At 35.4% G+C, this 22627-nt stretch overlaps 2 protein-coding genes across 6 annotated transcripts in view; one reads left to right on the top strand and one right to left on the bottom strand.

Moving 5' to 3' along the window:
* The window catches only part of LOC123307719 (receptor-type tyrosine-protein phosphatase kappa), a 59076-nt gene extending 51736 nt beyond the window's left edge, over window positions 1-7340 (bottom strand). The window contains exon 1 of one of the 4 annotated variants that reach the window (XM_044890136.1): window positions 7188-7340. The gene's annotated coding sequence lies outside the window, so the exon portion shown is untranslated. Of the gene's footprint in view, window positions 1-7114 lie in introns of all 4 variants that reach the window. The other 3 variants (XM_044890135.1, XM_044890134.1, XM_044890137.1) reach the window with 3 other exon arrangements.
* On the top strand, window positions 394-19227 carry LOC123307720 (allergen Tha p 1-like). Of its 2 annotated transcripts, none has more exons than XM_044890140.1 (2): window positions 394-619; window positions 19026-19227. In XM_044890140.1, the coding sequence occupies exons 1-2, from the start codon at window positions 604-606 to the stop codon at window positions 19181-19183; spliced, it is 174 nt and encodes a 57-aa protein (XP_044746075.1). In that variant the 5' UTR covers window positions 394-603; the 3' UTR covers window positions 19184-19227. The 2 variants fall into 2 exon arrangements, with proteins under 2 accessions (XP_044746075.1, XP_044746073.1); XM_044890138.1 differs by lacking the exon at window positions 394-619 and adding an exon at window positions 11680-11925.
* The last annotated feature ends 3400 nt before the right edge of the window (window positions 19228-22627 follow it).

Here is a 22627-nt window from a genome sequence, read left to right as displayed (position 1 = left end):
AGGAAAGTTATATTTTATTATATTTTTTGAATAACCCCATATGTTTCAGAAGACACAGTGGACCAAGGAGAGGTCTATGACGTTTAACCACATCTAGGTGTTTTTAAATCAAATACTTTTCAACATCCACAAACCGAATATATTTTTTTCTGACTTTCTTCTGAAGGAATGATAAAAAAGTTTCATTTTTTCCATATTCAAATGAATCTAAATGCGATGTGGTGAAGAGTGGAATAACGATTGATGTATCAATACCCTATATTCATAATTTCCAGAATACGCGAAACTATCAGAGCGACATGATGATGTGTTATACCCTGCTGGTTTCAAATTTTCCCCTATCACCAAAGGTTTGTTCGGAAAAACGAGCTAGCAGTCTGATGTGTCATCGCATTAAGTCGATGTTCGAACTCACTGAGCTTGCGACCTTGCCTATGGGTGCTATTTTTAGAGTGTCGGAGCTTCAAGCCCAAAATAATCGTCATACGAAATATAAACATTAATGATTTCATTTCATAACGAGCATATTGGAATTTCTATCGCTGGAAACGAATCGCGAAATAATCTCGTTGTAATGAGGGCTTGCATAAAGGAATTCGAGAAATGGAAGGATCATTCTGTAAGAACTAATTTAAGCCTTCATTTCCAAGTATCTATAATTTATTTTTCGTTCTCGTTGGTCTTATAAGGTTAATAGTGCTAAATAAGTAATTTCTGAGGGTTTTCTAATAATCGGCGTATAGAAATGGTCCTCCAAATTCTATGCTCACCCATGCATCTATGACAGCATCTCGAGTACTCTGGAGAGGTATAAGTGTTAGAGAAAAAATCACCAAGGACTCTTTTCTTGAAGAAAAAAGTTTCAAATATTTCGCTACATCCTATATTTATTTCTCTGATTGCAAGAGTAATGTTGGACCTATGGCAAAAGGCTTCTGCTTTTGAATTATAGGAGATATCAAACAAAAATTTATGAGTTTTCTATCTGAAATTTGAATTTGAATGGCTGGAAAAACTAAACACTAATTATTCACCCCTTCAATTCTACTTTCATCTGATTGTAGAATAGTTATTTTCCTATCAAGTGCGGAAAGTGATACTTGCCCGCACGAAACTGCCGTTGCCCGAACGATGCGAAGCAGAGTTCGGGTAAGCAGTTGAGTGCGGGCAAGACACTTTACGCAAGAGTTAGGAACAATATTTTTCTACAAGCGTGCGCGTTCAACCTTTTTCCCGCACGCATTCCAAGTTGCAAAGAGTCACTTTCCCAAAACGTGCGGGAAAAACGCCTGCTATTTCTTTCCCGCACGCATTTGCGTGCGGGAATGGATTAGCAGGGGTTTTTCCCGCACGCAAATATTATAGAATAAATTAAATTCTATCATGTTTCTATGCACAGAACGTCAACGATGAGAAACTCATAGTAATGACATGCAGAATAACGTCTGTCATTATATATGAATTAATCAAATGAGATATGATCTGTTTCGTGAAATGGATACATTTATATATTTCAAGCGCTTGTAGAAAAAATATTGTTCCTAACTCTTGCGGAAAGTGTCTTGCCCGCACTCAACTGCTTACCCGAACTCTTCTTCGCATCGTTCGGGCAACAGCAGTTTCGTGCGGGCAAGTATCACTTTCCGCACTTGATAGGAAAATAACTATTTTTCTACAAGCGCTTGAAATATATAAATATATCAATTGCACGATACAGATCATATCTCATTTGATTAATTCATATAAAATGACAGACGTAATTCTGCATGTCGTTACCATGGGTTACTCATCGTTGACGTTCCGTGCATAGAGACATGATAGAATTTAATTTATTCTATAAGATTTGCGTGCGGGAAAAACCCCTGCTAATCCATTCCCGCACGCAAATGCGTGCGGGAAAGAAATATTTTTCTCCTCATTTTCCATGGAACCAAATGGCCCACTTCCTGACGTCCGGACGCCCCGTTGTGAGGTGGATATCTCCGACATCGAGATTGATGACGGTTTGGTCAGGAAATACTTGAAGCTTATAAAAACTGCTTCTGCTCCCGGTCGTGATGGCATATCGGGAGTACTATTGCAACGTTGTGCCGACACATTAGCCTCACCTCTTTGTAGAATATTTTCCTGCTCACTTAAAGACTCTAAGCTTCCTGAAGACTGGCTTATGGCTTCTGTGACTCCAGTGTTCAAGAAGGGAGACAAGTTGTCCCCACGAAACTATCGGCCCATCAGCTTGCTTTCCACTGTGTCCAAGGTGTTGGAGAGAATAGTTTGCGATCACATCGTCCAGTTTGCTTCGACCCATAAGTTGATACCTAAGGAACAACATGGCTTCACTTCTGGACGCTCGACATTGACCAACCTGTTGAACTGCTTGAATGACTGGACGAGAGCATGGGACATGGGTGTACCAGTTGATGTATTGTATTTAGACTTCGCTAGAGCTTTTGATAAAGTGCCTCATCGAAGACTCTTACATAGACTGCAGCATCTGGGCATAAGGGGGAATTTACTAGCTTGGATTCAGGCTTTCTTGTCCAATCGTTCCTATAAAGTGAGAGTCGGTGAATCATTTTCCACTGAAAGGCCTGTTACTTCTGGTGTACCCCAGGGCTCCATAATCGGCCCAATCTTATTTTTATTATACACATCTGACCTTCCCTGTTTGCTCCGCTCGATATGCTCCATGTTCGCTGACGATACAAAAATCTATAACTTTCCCCTCACTGAGACCCAGAGTGTGCAATACGACCTGAACCTCATTAGCTCTTGGTGTAGCGATTGGTGCCTTCCTCTGAACGTAGATAAGTGTTGCGTCCTTCATATAGGAAGGAATAATCCACGTGTAGCTTATTTTATTAATGGTGAACCTGTGAAAACTGTATCCAGCTACTGCGATCTTGGGCTGGTGGTGACTGAGGATTTGCAGTGGTCTGAGCATGTCTCCTTCATTTGCGCCAAGGCCAAACGCTTGACTTATTGTATCAACAAGATGTTCGGGGGTGCCGATGTTTCTACTGTTCGTACACTTTTTGTAACATATGTGAGACCGATACTCGAATACGTGGGTCCAGTCTGGTGGCCATCTACGAAACATGACGAGGACTTACTGGAGTCAGTGCAAAGATGGAACACGCGTGTTCCCTACCGACGGGATCGTCCTTCCTATGAGGATCGTCTCAGGATTTTTGACCTCCCCTCCTTCAGAAACAGACGCCAAAGAGGTGATCTGATAATAACATACCGTTCCCTTCGCGGTCATTTCGGAGAAGAGTTTTGTGACATGTTTAGGAGAAATTTAAATAATCTCAGAGGACATTCATATAAACTTTTGAAGGAGAAATTCAGAACAACTCATCGCCAGAGTTTTCTATCAAATAGGGTGTTTGAAGCTTGGAATCGTTTACCTGTGGATGTTGTCGGTGCTGCATCGGTGAATGCTTTCAAGAATGCCTTCGACGGGTGGAGTGCGGCTTCGCAGTGATGTCGTGATGGATTTCTTTTACTTTTCTGTGTGCAATTTCAGCATGTGAACATTTTTTCGTAGACAATTTGTTTTGAGTTTATAGAATCATTCTCAACTCTTGTTTGTAAATAATAATAATAATAATAATAAAATAGCAGGCGTTTTTCCCGCACGTTTTGGAAAAGTGAGTCTTTGCAACTTGAAATGCGTGAGGGAAAAAGGTTGAACGCGCACGCTTGTAGAAAAATAAATTATCATTGAAGGAAATTTGCTATTTTTCAAATTAATATGCACCCTTTATTTCTCAACCTAGTTTATCTATGATTCGATAACAACACGTTACCGGTTTTTTCATCATGAATTTTGTTTCTGAGTTAATGTGTAATCTACTTTTTTTTGAAATGGACAATTAAACATATTTTTCATTAATTTGTAGGTATACTTAATTCAACCTGCGTCTAAATGAATCAACTGCTTTACTCGAAGAAAGGTAATAATCTAAAACACTAGGAAGTAGAAATCGACTGATATGATTTTCCCTAGCATGAGATATTTGGTCACTTCACCTAGGTATTTCGTAATCCCAATAGCATCTTCAAGTATATCTTCACCCACCTGAAAATGTAGATGCTAAGGTGAGGGCGAAATACAAGCAATGGTTAAATAAATCATTTCAATGAGAAAATATGTATTTTCTAGTTTAATTATGTATTTACATGAAAAAGAGCCACTTCACTCCAGTATTCAGAACACACAATATAAGCGATCGATAGACAGGTTGTTTTCTTTTATCATTCGAATTATACCATTTTATGATATTTCATCTATCCAAGAAGATCAGTCTAAAAATTAGCCTCTAGACTAATTATATTTTGCAGTGAATGAAAAATATAATACTTATATATGAGGAGTATGAATATAGCTTTACTTCAAATGAACTCATATGATAAAAATAGCCAAATGTCAAAAAAATGGTAAAATGATGATATTTGACGAATCTGAGGCTACATTATGTTATAAAATAATGGGTGTCCTATTTAAAAATTTTCATTTATAGTTCTGGTAACTGATTATTCATAGATAGTATCTCATATGCCATAAAAATTACTAAAAAAAAAATTGAAACTTTTGAAACATCTCAAACAGAAACCAAGATATGGCTAAATATTTGATTGATTCGATTTTCCGAAAAGGATTCGGGAGTCCTAGACCAATTCTTGACTCTTATTTTTCTCGTGATCTCGCCTGTCACAAGAGATGCCAACTGATTTTCCTTCTAAACTGAACAAATCTTAATATTATTTACGAGTGTGATCGAAAATTAATTATGTCCGTCCGATCGTAAACACTGAAGGAAAAGAGCTGTAGATTAGAGTTTAGTTTCTGAATAAAAAAAACTGATCCAATTGGACTTAACTAGTTTTCCGCGGAGATTGCATCACTACAAAATAATTTAAAAAATTTACAATAAGTATGTCTCCCAGACTATATTCCTCAGATGTCGATCCAATTTTGCATCACCGTTCAAAACGTTTTAGGGCCACATTCTAGTTCTCAAGATCCTATCTGTACCTATTCTCATATACACTGTGAAAAAAAAATCTTGCGGCTAAGCAGCGCTGGGTAAGTTCAGTAACTGGATGGTTTACCATTCTGGTTATGAATTCGAAAATGCCCTCCAACATATTCATTTACAATTGACCAATCTCTCTGTTTCCGAAAAAAATTAACTTAAAATTTTGAAAAAAAAAATAGGATAGGTATATTGGAAAAGGAAATTAGAATGAAAATCGAAATTCCCACCGAATCTTGAATGAAATACATCCATAATGTAATTTTCTGCTTAAGAGTTGAAATTACTATTAAACAGTTTGTTTCGATTCATTTCAAGGGGACTCAGACGGGAGTTCTTCTCTCTTATCTTCAACTAGTTGCGTTTTCTCTATTATTGCATAAATGCACTTGAAATTTGGACAACCTCTGATTGTCGTAGGCCGGTATATACGCTTCGAATTTCAAGTCGTTACCTCCAATAAAAATAAATTGTTTCAAGAACACGAATCCGATCAAATAGTTGTATTTAACTTTAAAATGACCTTTCGAAGGTTTGTACAAAATTTGAGTGTCATCTGATGGGGAATAGTTCGTGAGATGCAAGTTTAATTTTGAAGATTTTTTTCTTAGTGACCTTCGTATTGGATCAGTATTTTCTTGCATATTGAGAAAAAAAATTAAGATGTCTATATAAGTTTGAAACTATTGACCGGATTTCTACGCCAACTTAACCGGCGCATCCACCACCTCAATCTACCCTGAAAATTTTAACTGCCTAGCTCATTTCTCTCGAAAGTACACAAAATAAAGGTTATTTAGAGGCGCCCGTAGTGCATGCGCATTTCCTAAAGAATCATCCTGTATATATTTTTTTAGCGGCCATTGCTTATATACAATGATGACACTTATGATGTCAGTTGTAAAGAAATTTTTAATTTTTTCTTAGAAACCAGAAAACTGACAAAAAAGAAATTGACCTCATATTTTATGGGAGGGAGAAGGCAATCAAAGAAATATTGGTGCTGTTCCACTTTTTTCAAAAGATACTATGTCTTTTATTTATGATGAACATAAGTTCTGGTTTCTACGAAAAAAATTTAAATTTGCTTTTCAGGTACCATCGTAGAGGGCTGTATCTGAGGAGGGGCTCAAAAAAAATTAATATACATAAAACCACCCACACTAAATTTTGTCGCAAGTATTCATTCACATCCTGTATATGGTTGAATTTGGCATTCAAAGAGAGTTCTAAATATTTCCTCCATTTGAAAAAGGAAAGATGGTTGAACTTGATCTAACGAAACGTTATGTTTTGTTATTCCTTTTCTCTATTCTATATGCATAGGGTTTATTTCTAATAATGCAAAACCAATAGAAATCAGAAAATCAGTGAAAAGTGTGGTGATTCGCTATCGTTTTTCTCGAAAATACCATTTTGTGTGGAGAAACTATTCAAGAATTCAAAAGGAGTTTATTCCGATGAAAACATTCAAGAAATTTTCATTAAAAACCAATTCTCTCAATTACCACGACTTGCACCATCATGAAATAGTTATTAAAATTTTTTTACATAATTAGCAAGACGCGAATGTTGTCAGCAAATATATTCCAGAGGTTTCAACCCGTTTCTCATATTGAAAGAAATTATAGTTTCATCTAACAATCCTTTATACTCGCCTTCATATTATGATAAAGGTATATATGGTTTTCACTTTTTCGATATAAATCAGTTCGCAATCAACTATGAAATATTCACTGATTAATGTTCACAATAAAAATTTAGTCATAAAAATTTTATCGCTGATTCGGAAGCTGATTTTTGTATTGAATCACAGGAGTAGAAGCACTCTGTTTTTTATGGTATACCCAACTACCATTTACCGAGCTCAACACTGCTTAATTTCATCATTCGATTTTTTTTGCACACTTACGGCCAGTTTCATAATCAATTTTGAAGTCCCTCTTTAATTTTGACGCATCCTTTGGAGGAATTCTTTCACAAAATCCATTTTTTTTACTAACAAAATATCTTCGAAAATCTTGCGGTATGCTAAAAATTCCTGAGACGAAAATCCAAAATAATGACCATACCGCTTCTGTGATCGGACAATTTAACAATTCCAAATAGAAAAAACTCAAGGGATAGTGTAATGGAACTTCATACTTTTCAGTTCAGCAAACCAATATCTCGTACACTACCATATTGTAGATCATCCGCACTAAAACACTATCAGAACCCGATACTCTGTATTTCACGATAGCGTAGAATTGGCGTCTGGATGCTAACTGAGCGTCGGAACGCCAGCATCGTAAGGATGATCAGCTGTTGTTAGATTTACAGCGGCAAGGACCGATGGAGTTATTATTGTACTTAGCACAATGATAATTAAGGTGGGTGAAAGCAGCTATTATAAAGAAATTTGGCATCAAAATTGTTGGGATCGTGCAAAGCTATGAGAAGTGAAAAGTTGAATTTGCATGTGTGAAAATTGACGGAAAAACTTCTTGGATATCGAATATACAGAGTGTGTTAAAATGAACTAACAAAATTTAAATATTTTAACATCAAACAATAATTGTATCATGTGTATGAGATACAGTTTTAGCAGAGGTTAGCGTAACAGTGTACCATGCATTTAGGGAAAAACCCCGGTGAAAAAAACAGTGTAGTGGATTGTAAGAACTTAAACTGTTCACGAAAAAAGTTAAAATATTTGTTATTGAAGGGCACTTCGCAATGCAAAAATTCCTTGAAAAACATAAAAATGGGACAATGATGATTTATGGTTTCTTCTGGTTTTCTGCAATCGCAAGTAGAGCTTTCAACTAAATTCCATCTGAAAAGCATACTATTGGAACGTCCGATACATGATCTTATACGATTCAGAGTAGACCATATTTTCCTGGGAAGATCAAAACCAGGAACGCTATTCGAGGGATCACTTACTAATTCTTCGTTGAAAATAGTCCACGTATTCCATTCAGTCTACTAAATGTCCTTGTCCCTTACATTCGAATTGAGATAAGAGTTAGACCATAAAGGTTTTCGCGATTTCAGTCTTTGAATACTGCTTTTCAGGAATATAGGACAGAATTGGAAATATTCATTGCAAAAATTCATAATTCAGTTCAGCAGTTTATCTACGAATATTGGGCGGTACAATGTTTGAAAGAACTTGTAACCATTGAATAAGATAAGATAAGATATTTATTTATTTCAAATATATCCGAATTACATGAAAAGTTACAATAAACTCAAATCTAAATGAAATGACGTCATAAAATTTTAGTTCGCCCAGTAGCTTCAAAATAATTTTTATGTAAGAACATAAGGGAATGGATTCAAACAGATACAGGCCATAAACTTCTTCTGAATTAAAAATATTTTCTCTAAATGTTCAATTGTTCCCCAGAAAATTATTCCATATTTGCATATAGTTTCCGAAATATACTGTTCTTATGATGTTTCCATTCATATATTGGGTTATTGATTTCAGTGCAAAGCATATTTTACTCAACTTCACTGAAAGGATTTCTATGTGTTGACGCCAATTGAGGAACTGATCGATATACTGCAGGTTTCATAAAAGTTTGATTGTTCGACCAACGATTTGACAGTCACACGATTGTCAAAACGAAATAACTGAAACTCTCTCATTTCTGAATATATTGAAGAAGTAGAAATTTAGAATCATTGAATGAATGTATGAAGATCATAATTTGATGCAAGAATGATATTCTGAATGCTCATGACTGATTTAGCGATTGAAAACAAATTGACGTTTATCGTTAAATCAAGCGTTGATTCTCCGATCAAGCTTCATGAAACCGGGGGTAAATAGGTCTGCCAGAAATCTGACACGGTTTGATAGTTGATAGTTCCAGTGTAATAAGGTTACTGAATCTGATTTTTTCTATACTAGCTTTTCGAAAGTATTAGGTACTTTCCACACGCATTGACATTTGGAAAGTAGTAGGTACTCACGCAAATATTGAAGAGTGGCATCAATTGGGAATTTCAAAAACGATATGCCCCCTGGGATCAATTTTTGTAAGTGAATAAAATGTTAATGCACTTTTTTTTGTTTACATCGAGGAACGGAAAATATTTTGATGTTTCAATAAAAGTTTTCATGAAAAATATTTCTTAATCTGTTGAAAATATCCTCATCTATCTCGTGACAATGGGGAAAGCTTAGTGAAGTTTTCATCATTTGCATCCTTTGAGCAAATCTTCGATTACAATTATACAATTATAAGAGATCACTGTTCATTTACAATACCAACCTGAATTCCGCAACACAAAATCTTAACTTATGGACTTTTACCAACTTAAATTCAATTTTTCATAGCCACATAAGATGTCAATCATTCTTGAATGGACTATAATTTCTTATAACGTCAGTTTCAAGACTCTCCAAGAAAGAGTTTCATTTACGCTGGTAGGAAAAATATTGTTCCTAACTCATGTGGAAAGTGCCTTTTCCGCACTCGACAGCTTGTCCTAACGACGCGGAGTGGAGAACTGCATAGTCTTTCGACACTTATTAGGAAAATAACAATTTTTTGTTTGATCTATTTATATCAGCAAGAATGGCTTTTGATTTGTCCTCATTTAGAACAAGATTATTTTGGTTAAACCATTTTTTTGATATCAAAAAAATGTTGCTCGTCTCGAGATGTTTTCATAATCCTCGGCACTCGTAAATAGATTTGTGTCGTCGACAAAATTGACCATGTTTCCTTCATCTTGCAGCACTACTTGTGGCCTAGGTCGTTTATTAGGTAAACGAAGAATAAGAGTAGTGTACCGATGTCTTCCTTGGTCGATTCATATTGTTTTTATTGATATTTTTTTACTTTACTTGATTTTTATTTTGCGTGATGGTAACTCATGAATCATGAATGAAGCAAGCCATTTAATTGTGTTTCCTCACAGTCCTAAAACTCTAATTTCTCAAGAAGACATTCTTTGTGCAATGAGTCTTATAGACATAGATATACTAACCTAACTGTAAGTTATAATTTCTATGGTCTTAGAGAAGTACAGGAACATACCCAAAGCCACCTTACCGTACTCAAGTGACATAGATATACTAACCTAACTGTAAGTTATAATTTCTATGGTCTTAGAGAAGTACAGGAACATACCCAAAGCCACCTTACCGTACTCAAGTGACTCTAAAGTCGCAAGAATTGACAGATTGCTGTCTGAGTTAATCTATGGAGTTAGTGCGTTGAGCTCCCATGTCGGGTATGTGAAAAAAAGGGGTTTTCTTTAAAGTATTCAGTCAATCTTGTTGAAACAAGTAGGTATATAGTTCGAAAATTCTGGAGAATGCTGGTAATGAACCTATGGACCTGAAGTTGTAGTAGTTGTCAAGGAGTTCTGGGTTGCCTCTTTTGAATGTGAATTTATAAGTGCTAGTTTCGAGGAGTCTGGAAATATACCATGTCTGAAAGAATTATTTATGTTGTATGATTGTATTTCGCAGACTGCTGGTAATGATAACTTGACTATCAATAGGTGAAGATCTAATAGTGTCAGTTATAATTCTAATTGATAGATTTAGCTTTTGCCAATGAGCACTATTAACTCAAAAGGGGCAACAATTTTCAGCAGCCGAAAAAACCAACGCTTGGGCTGCCCTTTTCCTTTTTCTTGAGCCTATCTTACTTTTCAACTTGTGCTCTCCCAATATTGCATAGTATTCGGATACAAGCTCCAAAACACTACTTACTATTGTGTCGCCAATTTTACATGACGCTCTAAATAGTAGCCCTCAGCTAAAAACCTGAAAAAGAAAAGGTTCTTTCAATTCTCATTTCTCGTTCAATAAGCGGTTATGAATAAGCGCTTAAAAGCTCCTGAATCACATCATTGCTCTATCCGTAAAATATTCTGAATAGAAAAAAAAACGTATGAAATTATAGATTATTATAAACCCTAATTTATAATCCTTGGTAAGAAATCACTTCATCCCTGCTTGATTAGATACTGTAATCTGTGGTGATAACGTCATAAGCCGTAGGGAATTGTCGAGTTTTTTTTTCAAGAAAGTTTGGAGAATCTTTCGGTTATTACAGTTTGTTTTTAGTTTTCTTCATCGTGGGGATTTTCGTTACATGTTCATTAATATTTTGATGTTGACTATTAATTCCTACTTCTTCTCGATTTTATTCTTCATAGTGAGGTTTGTTGATTTTGTGCTCATTTTCTTTGTTGAATTATTTCATTTATATCTTAACTACCATGATATATTGCGCTAGCTAAGCCGGAGGCTTAAGCTATTTCCATATAAATGACATGAATGATAAATAAAACAACAGCAACATAGTTCTTGAAAAAACAGTTGCATAGAAGAAAATATTTGAGATATATGATGTTTGTACAAAACAGGAAGCTTTCAATAATTAGATAATGTTATAAAATTTGCGTATTTGTTAACAAAACGTTACTGAATGTGAATAATTGGAAGAACTAGCAAATTAGTATGCTTCTTCCACATAATCATATTCGCTAATGGTATAATATCAAATGCCTCATTGATACCTATGGATTAACTCAATTTGCATGCGTTCTCCTTTAATTGGACAAAAAATTATAGTATCATCAAAACTTTGGCAGGAGTAATTACAAAATTATATAGTAAAGGAGTATATAAAATTGTTACATATTCCGATACCGCCAAACATTCAGTGAAAAAATCGTGAAATGTATTTAATGCTAACAATTCTCTGCTTTTTCGGTTCTGTTTCGGCAAGACCAAATAGAGAAATTTATGAGAAAATTCCTAAAGTAGACGTTGATGAAGTTTTAACCAGTGATGCCGTATTAGAACATCATTTCAACTGTATCATGGAAAGGAGCGGATGTCCTGATTTGATTGACGAAATAAAATGTGAGTATCAGTATAGTCAGTTAAGGAGTTAAGATAGTGAGAAATATGAAAAACGAGTAGGTACGTTTTAAATATATTTTTTGTCAGTAGCTAATTCAATTAATTTCATAAAACTAACAGTTTCAAATCCTTATATTCTAATATTGAAAGAAAAGATGCAAAATTCCAAGAAATTTTTCTAAAAAAATTGGTCGATAAAATACACCCAGGGTGGGCTTGCGAAAACAAAACAGATGGGATAACAGATGGAATGAAAATATTTCGAAAAAATGCTCGGACACGTCTATTTTTAATTCGAGTGGGACAACTTTTGAGAGATCACATTCACATCCGCGTCGTTTCAACCCTTTGTTGTTATTGTATAACCCCAGTTGTACAGTTCAAATGTACAAACGAGTATCAATAAATTCATCAAAATTAATAATAACTAATTAATTAATTAACTAGTATTACAATCACAATTAACCCCTATACATGGTGATTCAAAACTCGAGGCGAAAAATGAAGGGACATATAGAGACTGATATTCTTGATTAAACGTGAAAAAAAATTCGTACTGGTGCTGGTGGTGCTATGACCAGCGAGATCCCCTGATTTGAATCGTTTGGATTATTTTGTATGGGGACATTTGAAACAACAAGTTTTCGCAGTGGAAATGAATGTTAAAGATCGATTAATGGAACGAATTATTAATGCAATCGAATCCACTCAGAATAGGTAAAACATGCAATTAGTATACGATTCCCTTATTATGCGTTGCCAAGCACGCATCGATGCTAATGGTGGCATTTTTGAATATTGGATTTAATTTTTTCTGTATTTTTTCAGCTACTGAAGTTTAAAATTGATGACATGCAGAACACTTATATCTCGGAAGCAAGGCAATATCCAAAAATTTTATTTTACTCTTTTATAAAGAATAGCAGCCTGTATACGTTCCTCAATTTTTCGCCTCGAGTTCTGAATCACCCTGTATATTGAATAAGAAGGATAGGGTAAGTGATATCTCATTTGCAAGGGCCTTCTATCCTGAGTTCAGCGTATTTAATTTTTTGTCATTTAATCCATTTGTTTTCGAGTAATTCACATTTAAATTTTGAATAACAATTGTTTTCTCCTTAAGCTTTAAGCATGCTGTGTAAATTTTTACCCATTTATTCGGTAATTCGAAAGATAATGTACGGTTCTCACACACATTTTTCTTGAGAAATAAAGAAATTATTGAACCTTAATTGTTGATGAAATGATCGATAAATTCAATTTCTCTCCTCTTTCTTTCTCTCTCTCTCCGCAGTTATTGATTCACACATCATGTTTAACGAAATGACTTATAGTGAACAAAATTTGAATTTGAATTTCTCGAAAATCAATGGATTAAATGAAATAAAATTGATACGCTGGACTCAGAAATAATAGATCCTTCAAAGTAGAAATTACTCACCCCACTTTTCCCTATTCAAAATATAGGGACTGGGGTTGTAACACTAAGGGTTGGAGGGATATGGTCTTGAATTCAAAAGTTCTCCTAATTGAATCAAAAATAGACATGTCGAAGCACTTCCTCTGAAAAAATTCCTTCCGTCTGTTATCTCGTATTATTTATTCGAATAAGAGTAGACGAATACACTTATAAACTTACATAAAAATAAATTTAAATTAATCTAGAGATTAACTTAATACATATGATTGAAAACGGCAAAAAAAATTGTGTAATCGTCCTATTGATGTATTGAAAATTGTTCTTATCGGAAGAAGAAACTCAAATTTGCATACGAAGATAATGAAAAGGGCATCTATGAGTGAACTAGTGATTCCCACGAAAGTCTCGTTTTCGAGAGTCTCGTCTCGTCTCGTCTTGAAAAACGAGACGAGACTCGAGACGAGACCTGATAATCCATGTACGATACGAGACGAGACTTTTCTCGAGTTTCGTACGAGAGTCTCGCAGTGGTCTCGTAGTCTCGTGAGTAATTCGGACGATGGAAGGCTCAGAGGAATATTGCTTTCTATTTTGAAAACTTTGGAATCATTTCGGGTGCAGAAGCTTCATTAACAAAAAAATTGAGATCGGGAATGATTGATTGAAATTCAAAACCATCAATCGACAGTAGTAGAATTTATTGAAACATTTCACATCTGACAATACGAATATTAGAGTAATTTCGGGTAATATGGCACACCATAAGCCTTTTTGGAAATGAAATATGAAATTTATTAGATCGAACAATCTTTATTCGATGTATTTACTTAAAATTAAACAACAATGATAAATTAAAGCTAATAAACATCGGAACATAACTCAGACAACCCTTCTTGTCAAAATTAAATATTCGTTATATCATCAATTTTTCCAATTTTTCCCATACAATTGTTTGTATGGAAAATTTCATCAGAATGAGCAGCATTCAATGATAATATACAGACGTATTCATAACTATTGATAGGACCGAATGGGCCTTGAAAATCTATTAGGTACCCATAGCTGTATTCGGGTTCGAATTTCGGTGAGTCCGAAAATTGTTCTAGAACTGCGCAGAACTGTTGCGCCCTAGTATCGAATCCTAGGATTGTTCGAGGATGGTTCTCATTTCATGAAAACCCGAACGCGAAACAAACGTTATTAAAATATGCTAGATCAGTTCTCAGGTACTGAATTTGGATAGTTCTAGGATCGTCCCAGGATTATTCTGACAAAACCCGAACACGAAGAAGTTAGTCCTAGAACAGTCCAAAAACAACCCGAACAAGAACATTCTAATGCGCAAACTCCTGACCGTTCTAGAACGGTTCTTGTTCGAACCCGAATACAGCTCATATATCCTAATAGTTACGAACATTGAACTTCTTTAGTTCAATGGTTACGAATCGTCCTGTATACGGAATTTTTAAAAGACTCTGTTTCTTTCACTTATTGATGTATTCAAATAGTTGCCTCAAATTTCCCCAATTCATTCAAACAGTTAATAACCCGACCGATATGAGTGATACGATTTATGTTAATAACAAAGAGTTTCAAACTATACTATTTCCAGTTGTAATTCAGAAATGATCAATTGAAATTCAGATTAGTCAAGTTAATTTCAGAACCCGTCAATTGTATTTCAGATTAGTCAATTTAATTTCAGAAATGGTCATTTGGAATTCAGATTAGTCGATTTGATTTCAGAAACCATCAATTGTAAATCCGAATCAATCATTTGTATTTCAGAAACCGTCATTTGTAATTCAGAAAGTAAGAAAGAGTACGAATATTATGTCAGATGAATCTCTCACATATTATCTAATTAATAGGCATTTTAATGATATCAGAATAAAACTTTTACATACGTAAAATAATTTATTATTTCAATTGTGCTCTATCAATCACATATCCTATTCAAGGTACACACTGTGTTATTTGATAGCTTAAGTGATTGATTATGAATGCCCCTCCTCTCCCTTGGCTCTTTTGTACTACGCTTGATCGTTTGTGATAATGCTACCATGCCATCAGAGCCGGAGCGAGGGCGTGGCGAGAGAGGCGGTCGCCACGGGCGCTAGCGATCTGGGGGCGCAAAATAAAAATAATAAAAAAACAGTATTCTCTCCAATTGAATATTTTTCATTCAATATTTAACACAAAACATAATATTATAAAAATATGCCAAACACATTATACATATGTGTGTGAATTAAATTAATGTGAACGTAAACGAACACTATACAGGTGGGATTGTAAACAACGTCCGTAGTCCACAGCATGGACTGGAGAATAATAATTAAATACTTAGTAATAATAAATTATTAAGATATAGTCCACACCATCAGTCTGAAAACAGAATGCGTCGCCACAGCCTTCTAAAGAATGTCTCTATTGACGGCTGTGGCGTCGCATAACAACCAACGCGATAACGAAGGCCATGTCGAGATCTACTTACAAAAAAACTATCGGAGACCGATTGAGGCGCAAAACCTTAGCCGATTGGGGGTATCTCCTTCAGAACATAGACAACAATAGCTCCTGGAGAACTGGAGAGCTGGTAAATTATCACATATAGAGGTTACAGAAGAGGAAAAGAGAAGAAAAATAAAATAGCCCGGAGGAGAAGCTGATGATGAAATATTTTAATTTTGACTAGAAGAATAAGCTGAAAAAGGACCTCATTCAAGTGTTGAACTATATTTCAGTGCAACTCGAAGAAAGATTCAGTGCCAGAAGACAGCTTTCTCGAGGGAATATGTTTGCAAGGCTTTCTACTTAGCGAATTAAACAAGGAAGCATTGAAGTATAGTCCCGATTCAGATCCATACAAATTTGTGTCCACTCAAAATATTCATGACTTTATCAGTAACTACAGCTGCCACAGCTACATATTAATGTTCTTTCAACAAATTGAAATTAGTGAAAATTATTTAAGGTCTACTGGACAGGAAAAGCTGACTTATTTAGCATAGCAGTCCCAACAATAGAAAAGAAAAAGAATCACGACATCATTGATGTTCTTGCAGAAACCAAAGCAAGAAAAGTCAAATTATAGTTCATGTTATTGTTATTTCGTATCCCTTTTATTTTGATTTTATTTGTATTAATTTCTTCAAAATAGGAAAAATTTTTCCGAGCAAAAAAAGCTAGGTATTCGATTATGAAAGATAAATACAAATCAACATAGGAAAGAGGCGCATTATGAGAATTCGCCACAGGCGCCAGAATCCTAGTTCCGGCTCTGCATGCCATTTGAGGTTGAAAACAATTATCAACCCTTGTGGAGCATTATTGCTGCGACTGAGCCCTTATTCTCCAATGCTGAACCCAATCTAAATCATTTGGTCGAAGATAAAGGGCTATGTGGTAACAAACCTGCAAATTCCTGACTGTGTGCCTCCAAGAGTTATTGAACAAAGAATTGCATATCTGGAGAATATTATTGACCAGGCTAAGGACACAATCGTTGGGGTGATTGTGCTATGTAGAGCATCGCAGCATAGCACCACCTTCCATGCAGCTGCTATTGCCATGGACGACTTGCCTGTAGGCGTTTAAATTGTTACATTTTCTTGTTTATATACATAGAGTTTAGTGTTTTTTAAGATAATGAAGGTTTATAAATTCAATGAATTTTATTTTCTGAATTACAATTGATATTTTCTGAAATACAATTGACGGTTTCTGAAATACAAATGATTAATCTGAATTTCAAATGACGATTTCTGAAATAAATGTGACTAAACTGAATTTCAAATAACTATTTCTGAAATTGAATTGACTAATCTTAATTACATTTGATGTTTTCTGAATTTCAATTGATTATTCCTGAATTACAACAGGAAATGGTGTAGAATTAATAGAATAAAAGTGAACCCATAAAAACTCAATGTGTGTGAATATATAAAAGATAATTCGAAATTCGATTTTGATATTCTAAAACTTTACTTCGATATTAAAATATCAACTTCAGAATATGTCGAATGAGGCCGAAAATCTGAAAATCTTCTCCGGAAAACACTCGATTCTTTCACCAGATTTAAAAGAATTATAACTAGATATTTGATTTCTGATACTGAATGATAGGCGGCAGTTTTGCTTCATTTGCTTCTATAGGTCTTGAAAAAGTACAACAATCAATAAATGAATTTCATATTATATTATTTATAATTATACTTCCAAAGGCAAATAATTGGAAAGAATTACTCGGTAGATAAACTAGAATATGCGTTATAATGAGTAGATTCAAATATTTCGCTTTTAAAAAATGTTATCAACGACGGGACCACGAGACTTTTAAGAGACTCTCGAACGAGACGAGACTAGGAGCCTACGAGACGAGACTCGAGACGAGACTACAGTAAAGTCTCGAGCCCACGTTGGTCTCGTGGGCATCACTAGAGCGAACCACGTCATATTGGGGGCCGCGAAAAATGCCAATCGTAAGACGAATAACCGTAGCATACCCAGCAAATACTCTCGACCAGGGAGCCATCTCGGAAATAAGAAAAAATTCGAAAGTTTTGACGTTTACCAAATACAAATGTAAACAAATCTATGTCAGTCTTCAATGTTGAGGTTAGGTAGTACCATTGAGTATTAGACCCTCTAATACTCAATGGTAGTACCTATTCAACTCATCGATAATGAGGAGTAGTGTTTTTGGTCCTGTTGTTTATGAAATTCATTCTATAATGGTTATTTAAAGTTTAAAACAAATCGACACAAAAAGCTGAATTTTCCGGCTTGCTAGTTAATTTTATAATAAACTAGCTGAACTAGCAGACGTTGTCCTGCCATAGTAAGGGAATATGTAGTAATTGGAAACAAAATGGGAGATAAAATAAAATAAAGAATAGTATTATATAAAAAGTTAAAAAGTGTCTATTAATCTGTTTACTAAAAAATTTTGTTAAGGGCATATTTTTAATATTTATCTACTACATCATTGAAATCAATATCAACTTTTTTGGCGAAAATCAGCTGTTATAACATTTGATCACACCACAACCCTGAATCATCGAACCACCAACTCGATTTTCATGTAAGTTTCTGTGTAATGCCCCAAATATTTTTTATTTGCCATCATGAACTCATCCCAAAAGATCAAAAAAAAATTTGGCCATTCCACAGCTCATCACTCTGACAGTTGGAACCTTGGGTTATCATTTGTTTGCATATTCAAAGAGGTACTTGACTGCTTAGTGCGGTTCCAGCACCTTCCAACAATTCCAGATGAGGCAGGTCAACTGCCAATGCAATTCCATTCTGCAAATGAACTGTTGCCAAAATAAACGATATTAAATGAACTTTTCCAGTACTGTCAGAAGCTTAAAAAAGAAAAAATTACTGCTATTCCATCGATATAACTCTCATAAACATGGAGCTTCATTCCCCACCTCCATGGTCATAAGCTTTTATGGTTGATTTAAAAGCTGAATGTTTGTTAGAATTATTTCTTTCACTTCTTTGGGATTGTATTTCGCGTCTCATCTCTCTATTGAATGTCTCGTGCATTGGCCTATCAGGTGCAGTCATAATAATAATAATAAAAATTTCTATTTTCATTATTTATATTAGAGATTGTGAAAAAATCTCAATGGATTTTCATTAAATTAAATTTATAACATTGTTTCAGTTATTGTGCCTGAAATAATGAAAACTAACTGTGGAATATGTACTGAAGAGGAAAAGGATGTGGTCAGAAGGGTAACAACACATGTAAGGGAGACCAGACCAGAAATGTGGGCAGAATTTTCCGACCGCTTCGACCCAGAGAGAAAATTCCAAATATGAAATTGACATTCATACAAAACCTTCAATAAATCTTGAAAAATTGATTAATTTTTTTCATTCCATCCTAATAAGTGAATTCATACATATTTCAACTGTAAATTTAGACTTAACTAGTAAGCCCAGCCCAGCGATCTATTTTTTCTGTGGATCCATCTTTCAGCACCAAATCAATAAAAAAAAGTCATAAGCGAATTAAAAATCAATCAATCAAATCAACCGTAGTATACACCGTAGTGATGACTGTCCAGTTTCAAGAACGACTATTCCAACACGGTCAATACCGTATATCTGATATCAATGCTACAGTCTGTTAATTTTTTCCTTTATTTAGAGTAAAATGCCGAAGCGAATAATAAGCTATATGCAAAGAGGAATGGAGTGACTTCTTACCAAGGATTATAAATTAGGGTTTATAATCCATAATTTCATACGTTTTTTTTCTATTCAGAATATTTTACGGAGTTCAACTCCGGGAGAAATATCAGTTCAAAATAGACGGTCAGAGAAATTGAAGGATAAAGTAAATAGAGGAATGAATAAAAATCCTATATAAGTTGTTTTTCATACGGAGAGCGCTAGAATCCCAGCTCCAACGATTAAAATGAACCATCACTATTCTGTAGAGACCATTGGGCTATGGCCAACGACTCACGAAACACCCTGTATACTATACCTATACACAAACAATAATACTTAAACAAAATGAATCGGAATGGCAAAAGTCTCTACCTTCAGTATACCAATGGGGAATGTGTCGACATCGAAGGTGAGTAGCGATAGACAGGTTTCGCTCTTGTTTGAGTTGGTCAGTTTAGATAAACTCAGCCAATCGATGCCGACTGAATGAAGCACGGGTCCTTTTTGTTGAAAGCCATCAGTATCACCATTAAAGTGTAAATACAGTGACTATATACTATATACTGTAAGTGTAGATAGATTGATGCGATATCTGGCGTTCAACGGCCTAAGCTTCCTCATACATGACTGAAGGTTGAAATACGTCCGGTTTAAGCGAGGATCGCAAGAAAGTTAACGCCGTAAGGCTATGAAAAATAAATTTAGTTCATTATCTTCCATACCCTTTTGGCGTTAACTTTTTTCATCAAATAATACAAACATTATTATTCAGAGGTGCATCCTGCACTCAGCTATGTACAGGGCCAAACAGCGAGTTTACTTCATGCCCATCTTTATTCGCTTTATTGTTGTCGAGCACCTCGTCAGATTCCTATATCAAAATATCTTCCAGAATATCGAATTCTTCGTTACCTGTAACATCTCGGTCTTCGACAATATGAACATATCGCTGAGCATTTAATAGCTTTTTTGCAGGAGCATTCTGCTGAACAACCCTTCCTGCAGGTGCAGAAGTTGTTGCTCGGTAGATCTTCTGGGGCTGGAAACAGGTCGATGGTTACTGGATTGAGACCAGTTTCGATTATATTATTATAACAGCCTCAGTTTTTTGAATCTGATATTTTGGACTTCCACATCTGCACCTGTAGAGAATCAATAATGAATTAATGAATTGTCGTATGAGGTAATTTTATATCATACCTACCCATGTATGAATATGATATAGTATGTTTCAATATTGAATCTAGAATGGAATGAAGATTATAAGTGATCAACCTGCAAGTATATATGACCTTAGGAAGTGCTTTTCTGCAGCTGCTTCTCTTTGTGGCATACTTGCTAGGTTGAAGTTGGCTTGGGAGTGAGCCTTCTCAAACAGTTGCATCCGAATGTTGTTCAGTCCATAGACATAGTCTATGGTTCAGTCTTTTGCTGCTGTCACCTGAATATACAGCAGCAATAATGCATTGTGCGCCTCACTAACTTTCTCAGCTGTGGCGTTGGGGTCCATGAAAATAGAAAGAGTGCTCTGGCCTGGGGGTCTAGGCTTTTTTCAAATGTTTTAATTTACTTAATTTTTCCCTGCCTGAAAAAAGCTGACGTACTGTTGCACCTACTGAAGGCGTGAACAATTAATACATATATTTGTTTTCTTGCGCTTTTGAAAACTTACAATCGTTTATGTTTCTGCTTTCCTTTTACTGGCCTATTTTTTGAATTTTGCTAACCATTTTGAACAAGAGAATCGGCTTTAGAATTGCCAAAGCTGAAAAAATAATAATTCGTCAATGAAAACATGCAGATGATCGGCGTGGGAGCCGATTTCCTTTTCTAAACTGAGTGGGAAAAATTACAAAATTTTGGCGATCGATTGTGGCTGAACCACTTGTATGATTCAAACGATTTTGATGTTATTTGAAGTGCTATTTCCTCTTCAACAAACACAAAAATTAGCAACAAATTTTTATCCGATGCACTCCTCTCACTGAAAATTGTGGAATAACAAAAAAGTGCCTAAAATCAGGGGATTCTTAGTCCTCAGAAGTTAAGTCCTGATGGCAGAAAATTGTCGCAAACTCCAATATTCCCATATTGAAACCATTTTTATCTTGTTAACAATTCTCAGGAAGCATGGCTCTCTTTTGACCTAATTCGCCTAGCTAGGCTAAGAAGGGCCTAGGTTCCAGCAAATTCATGTCCGACCAAAATGGCTTACTCTGGCATGTTCCGAGAAAGCCACTGCTGAGAATTCAGCCAAAGCTGAAGCCTTGGGAAGGAGCCAATCTAAAGATTGACAGATTTTCATCTGACACAGCCAGAGATCCTGATTGTTGTATCCACACACGGTACAAAATTGTGCTGAACGCTGACAAGCGTCAATCCGGTTGCAGGAAAATCGATTACGCATTTATCTGAACAGTTGAAGGTGTTCAACACAACAATATTGTGCGGCGTGTGTGCATACATGCAATCAGTATCTCTAATGGGGCCGTTAAACCTCTTCAGCTATCTTTAGATCGGTTACCTCTCCCTCCCATGGCTTCAGCTTTGGCCGAATGCTCCTAAGCTACACAACTGTGGCTTCGTCGGAACCTGTCGGAGCGAGCCACTTTGGTCGGAACATGCAGCAAGACATAATCAAAATTGGAAAAGTTAAATCATCAGCAATCAAAGAACTTCACAACATGAAAACACCTGTACCTGATGGTTTACAAAACTTCTGGACCAAGAAACTTTGGATAATGCATGAAAAATTGACCGTCGCACTAATCGATGTCATAAAAGATCCTGAAAGAATGTCATTATTTCTAACACATGGCAAACCATACCTGTTACCAAAAGACCAAAAGAATACAGAAAACCCAACCAAATACCGACCAATCACATGCCTTCCAAAGTTGTGTAAATTAATCATCATCGCTACCCAACACAAATTTGAATACTCAAAGGTATGAGCATAAACTTAAGAGTAGCCGGCTAAACTTAGGTTTATATTCGAGGGCCGGCTAAAGCTCGATAAAATATTCATCTACGTCAGAGAATTTCATCTTTAGCCGGCTAATGTGCACATTACCCAAAACTGAACGG

Source organism: Coccinella septempunctata, chromosome 2, assembly GCF_907165205.1.
Source record: "Coccinella septempunctata chromosome 2, icCocSept1.1, whole genome shotgun sequence".
Classification (NCBI taxonomy): domain Eukaryota; kingdom Metazoa; phylum Arthropoda; class Insecta; order Coleoptera; family Coccinellidae; genus Coccinella; species Coccinella septempunctata.
Note: the sequence above shows the minus strand (reverse complement) of the source record. Positions and strands in the feature narration are given on the sequence as shown.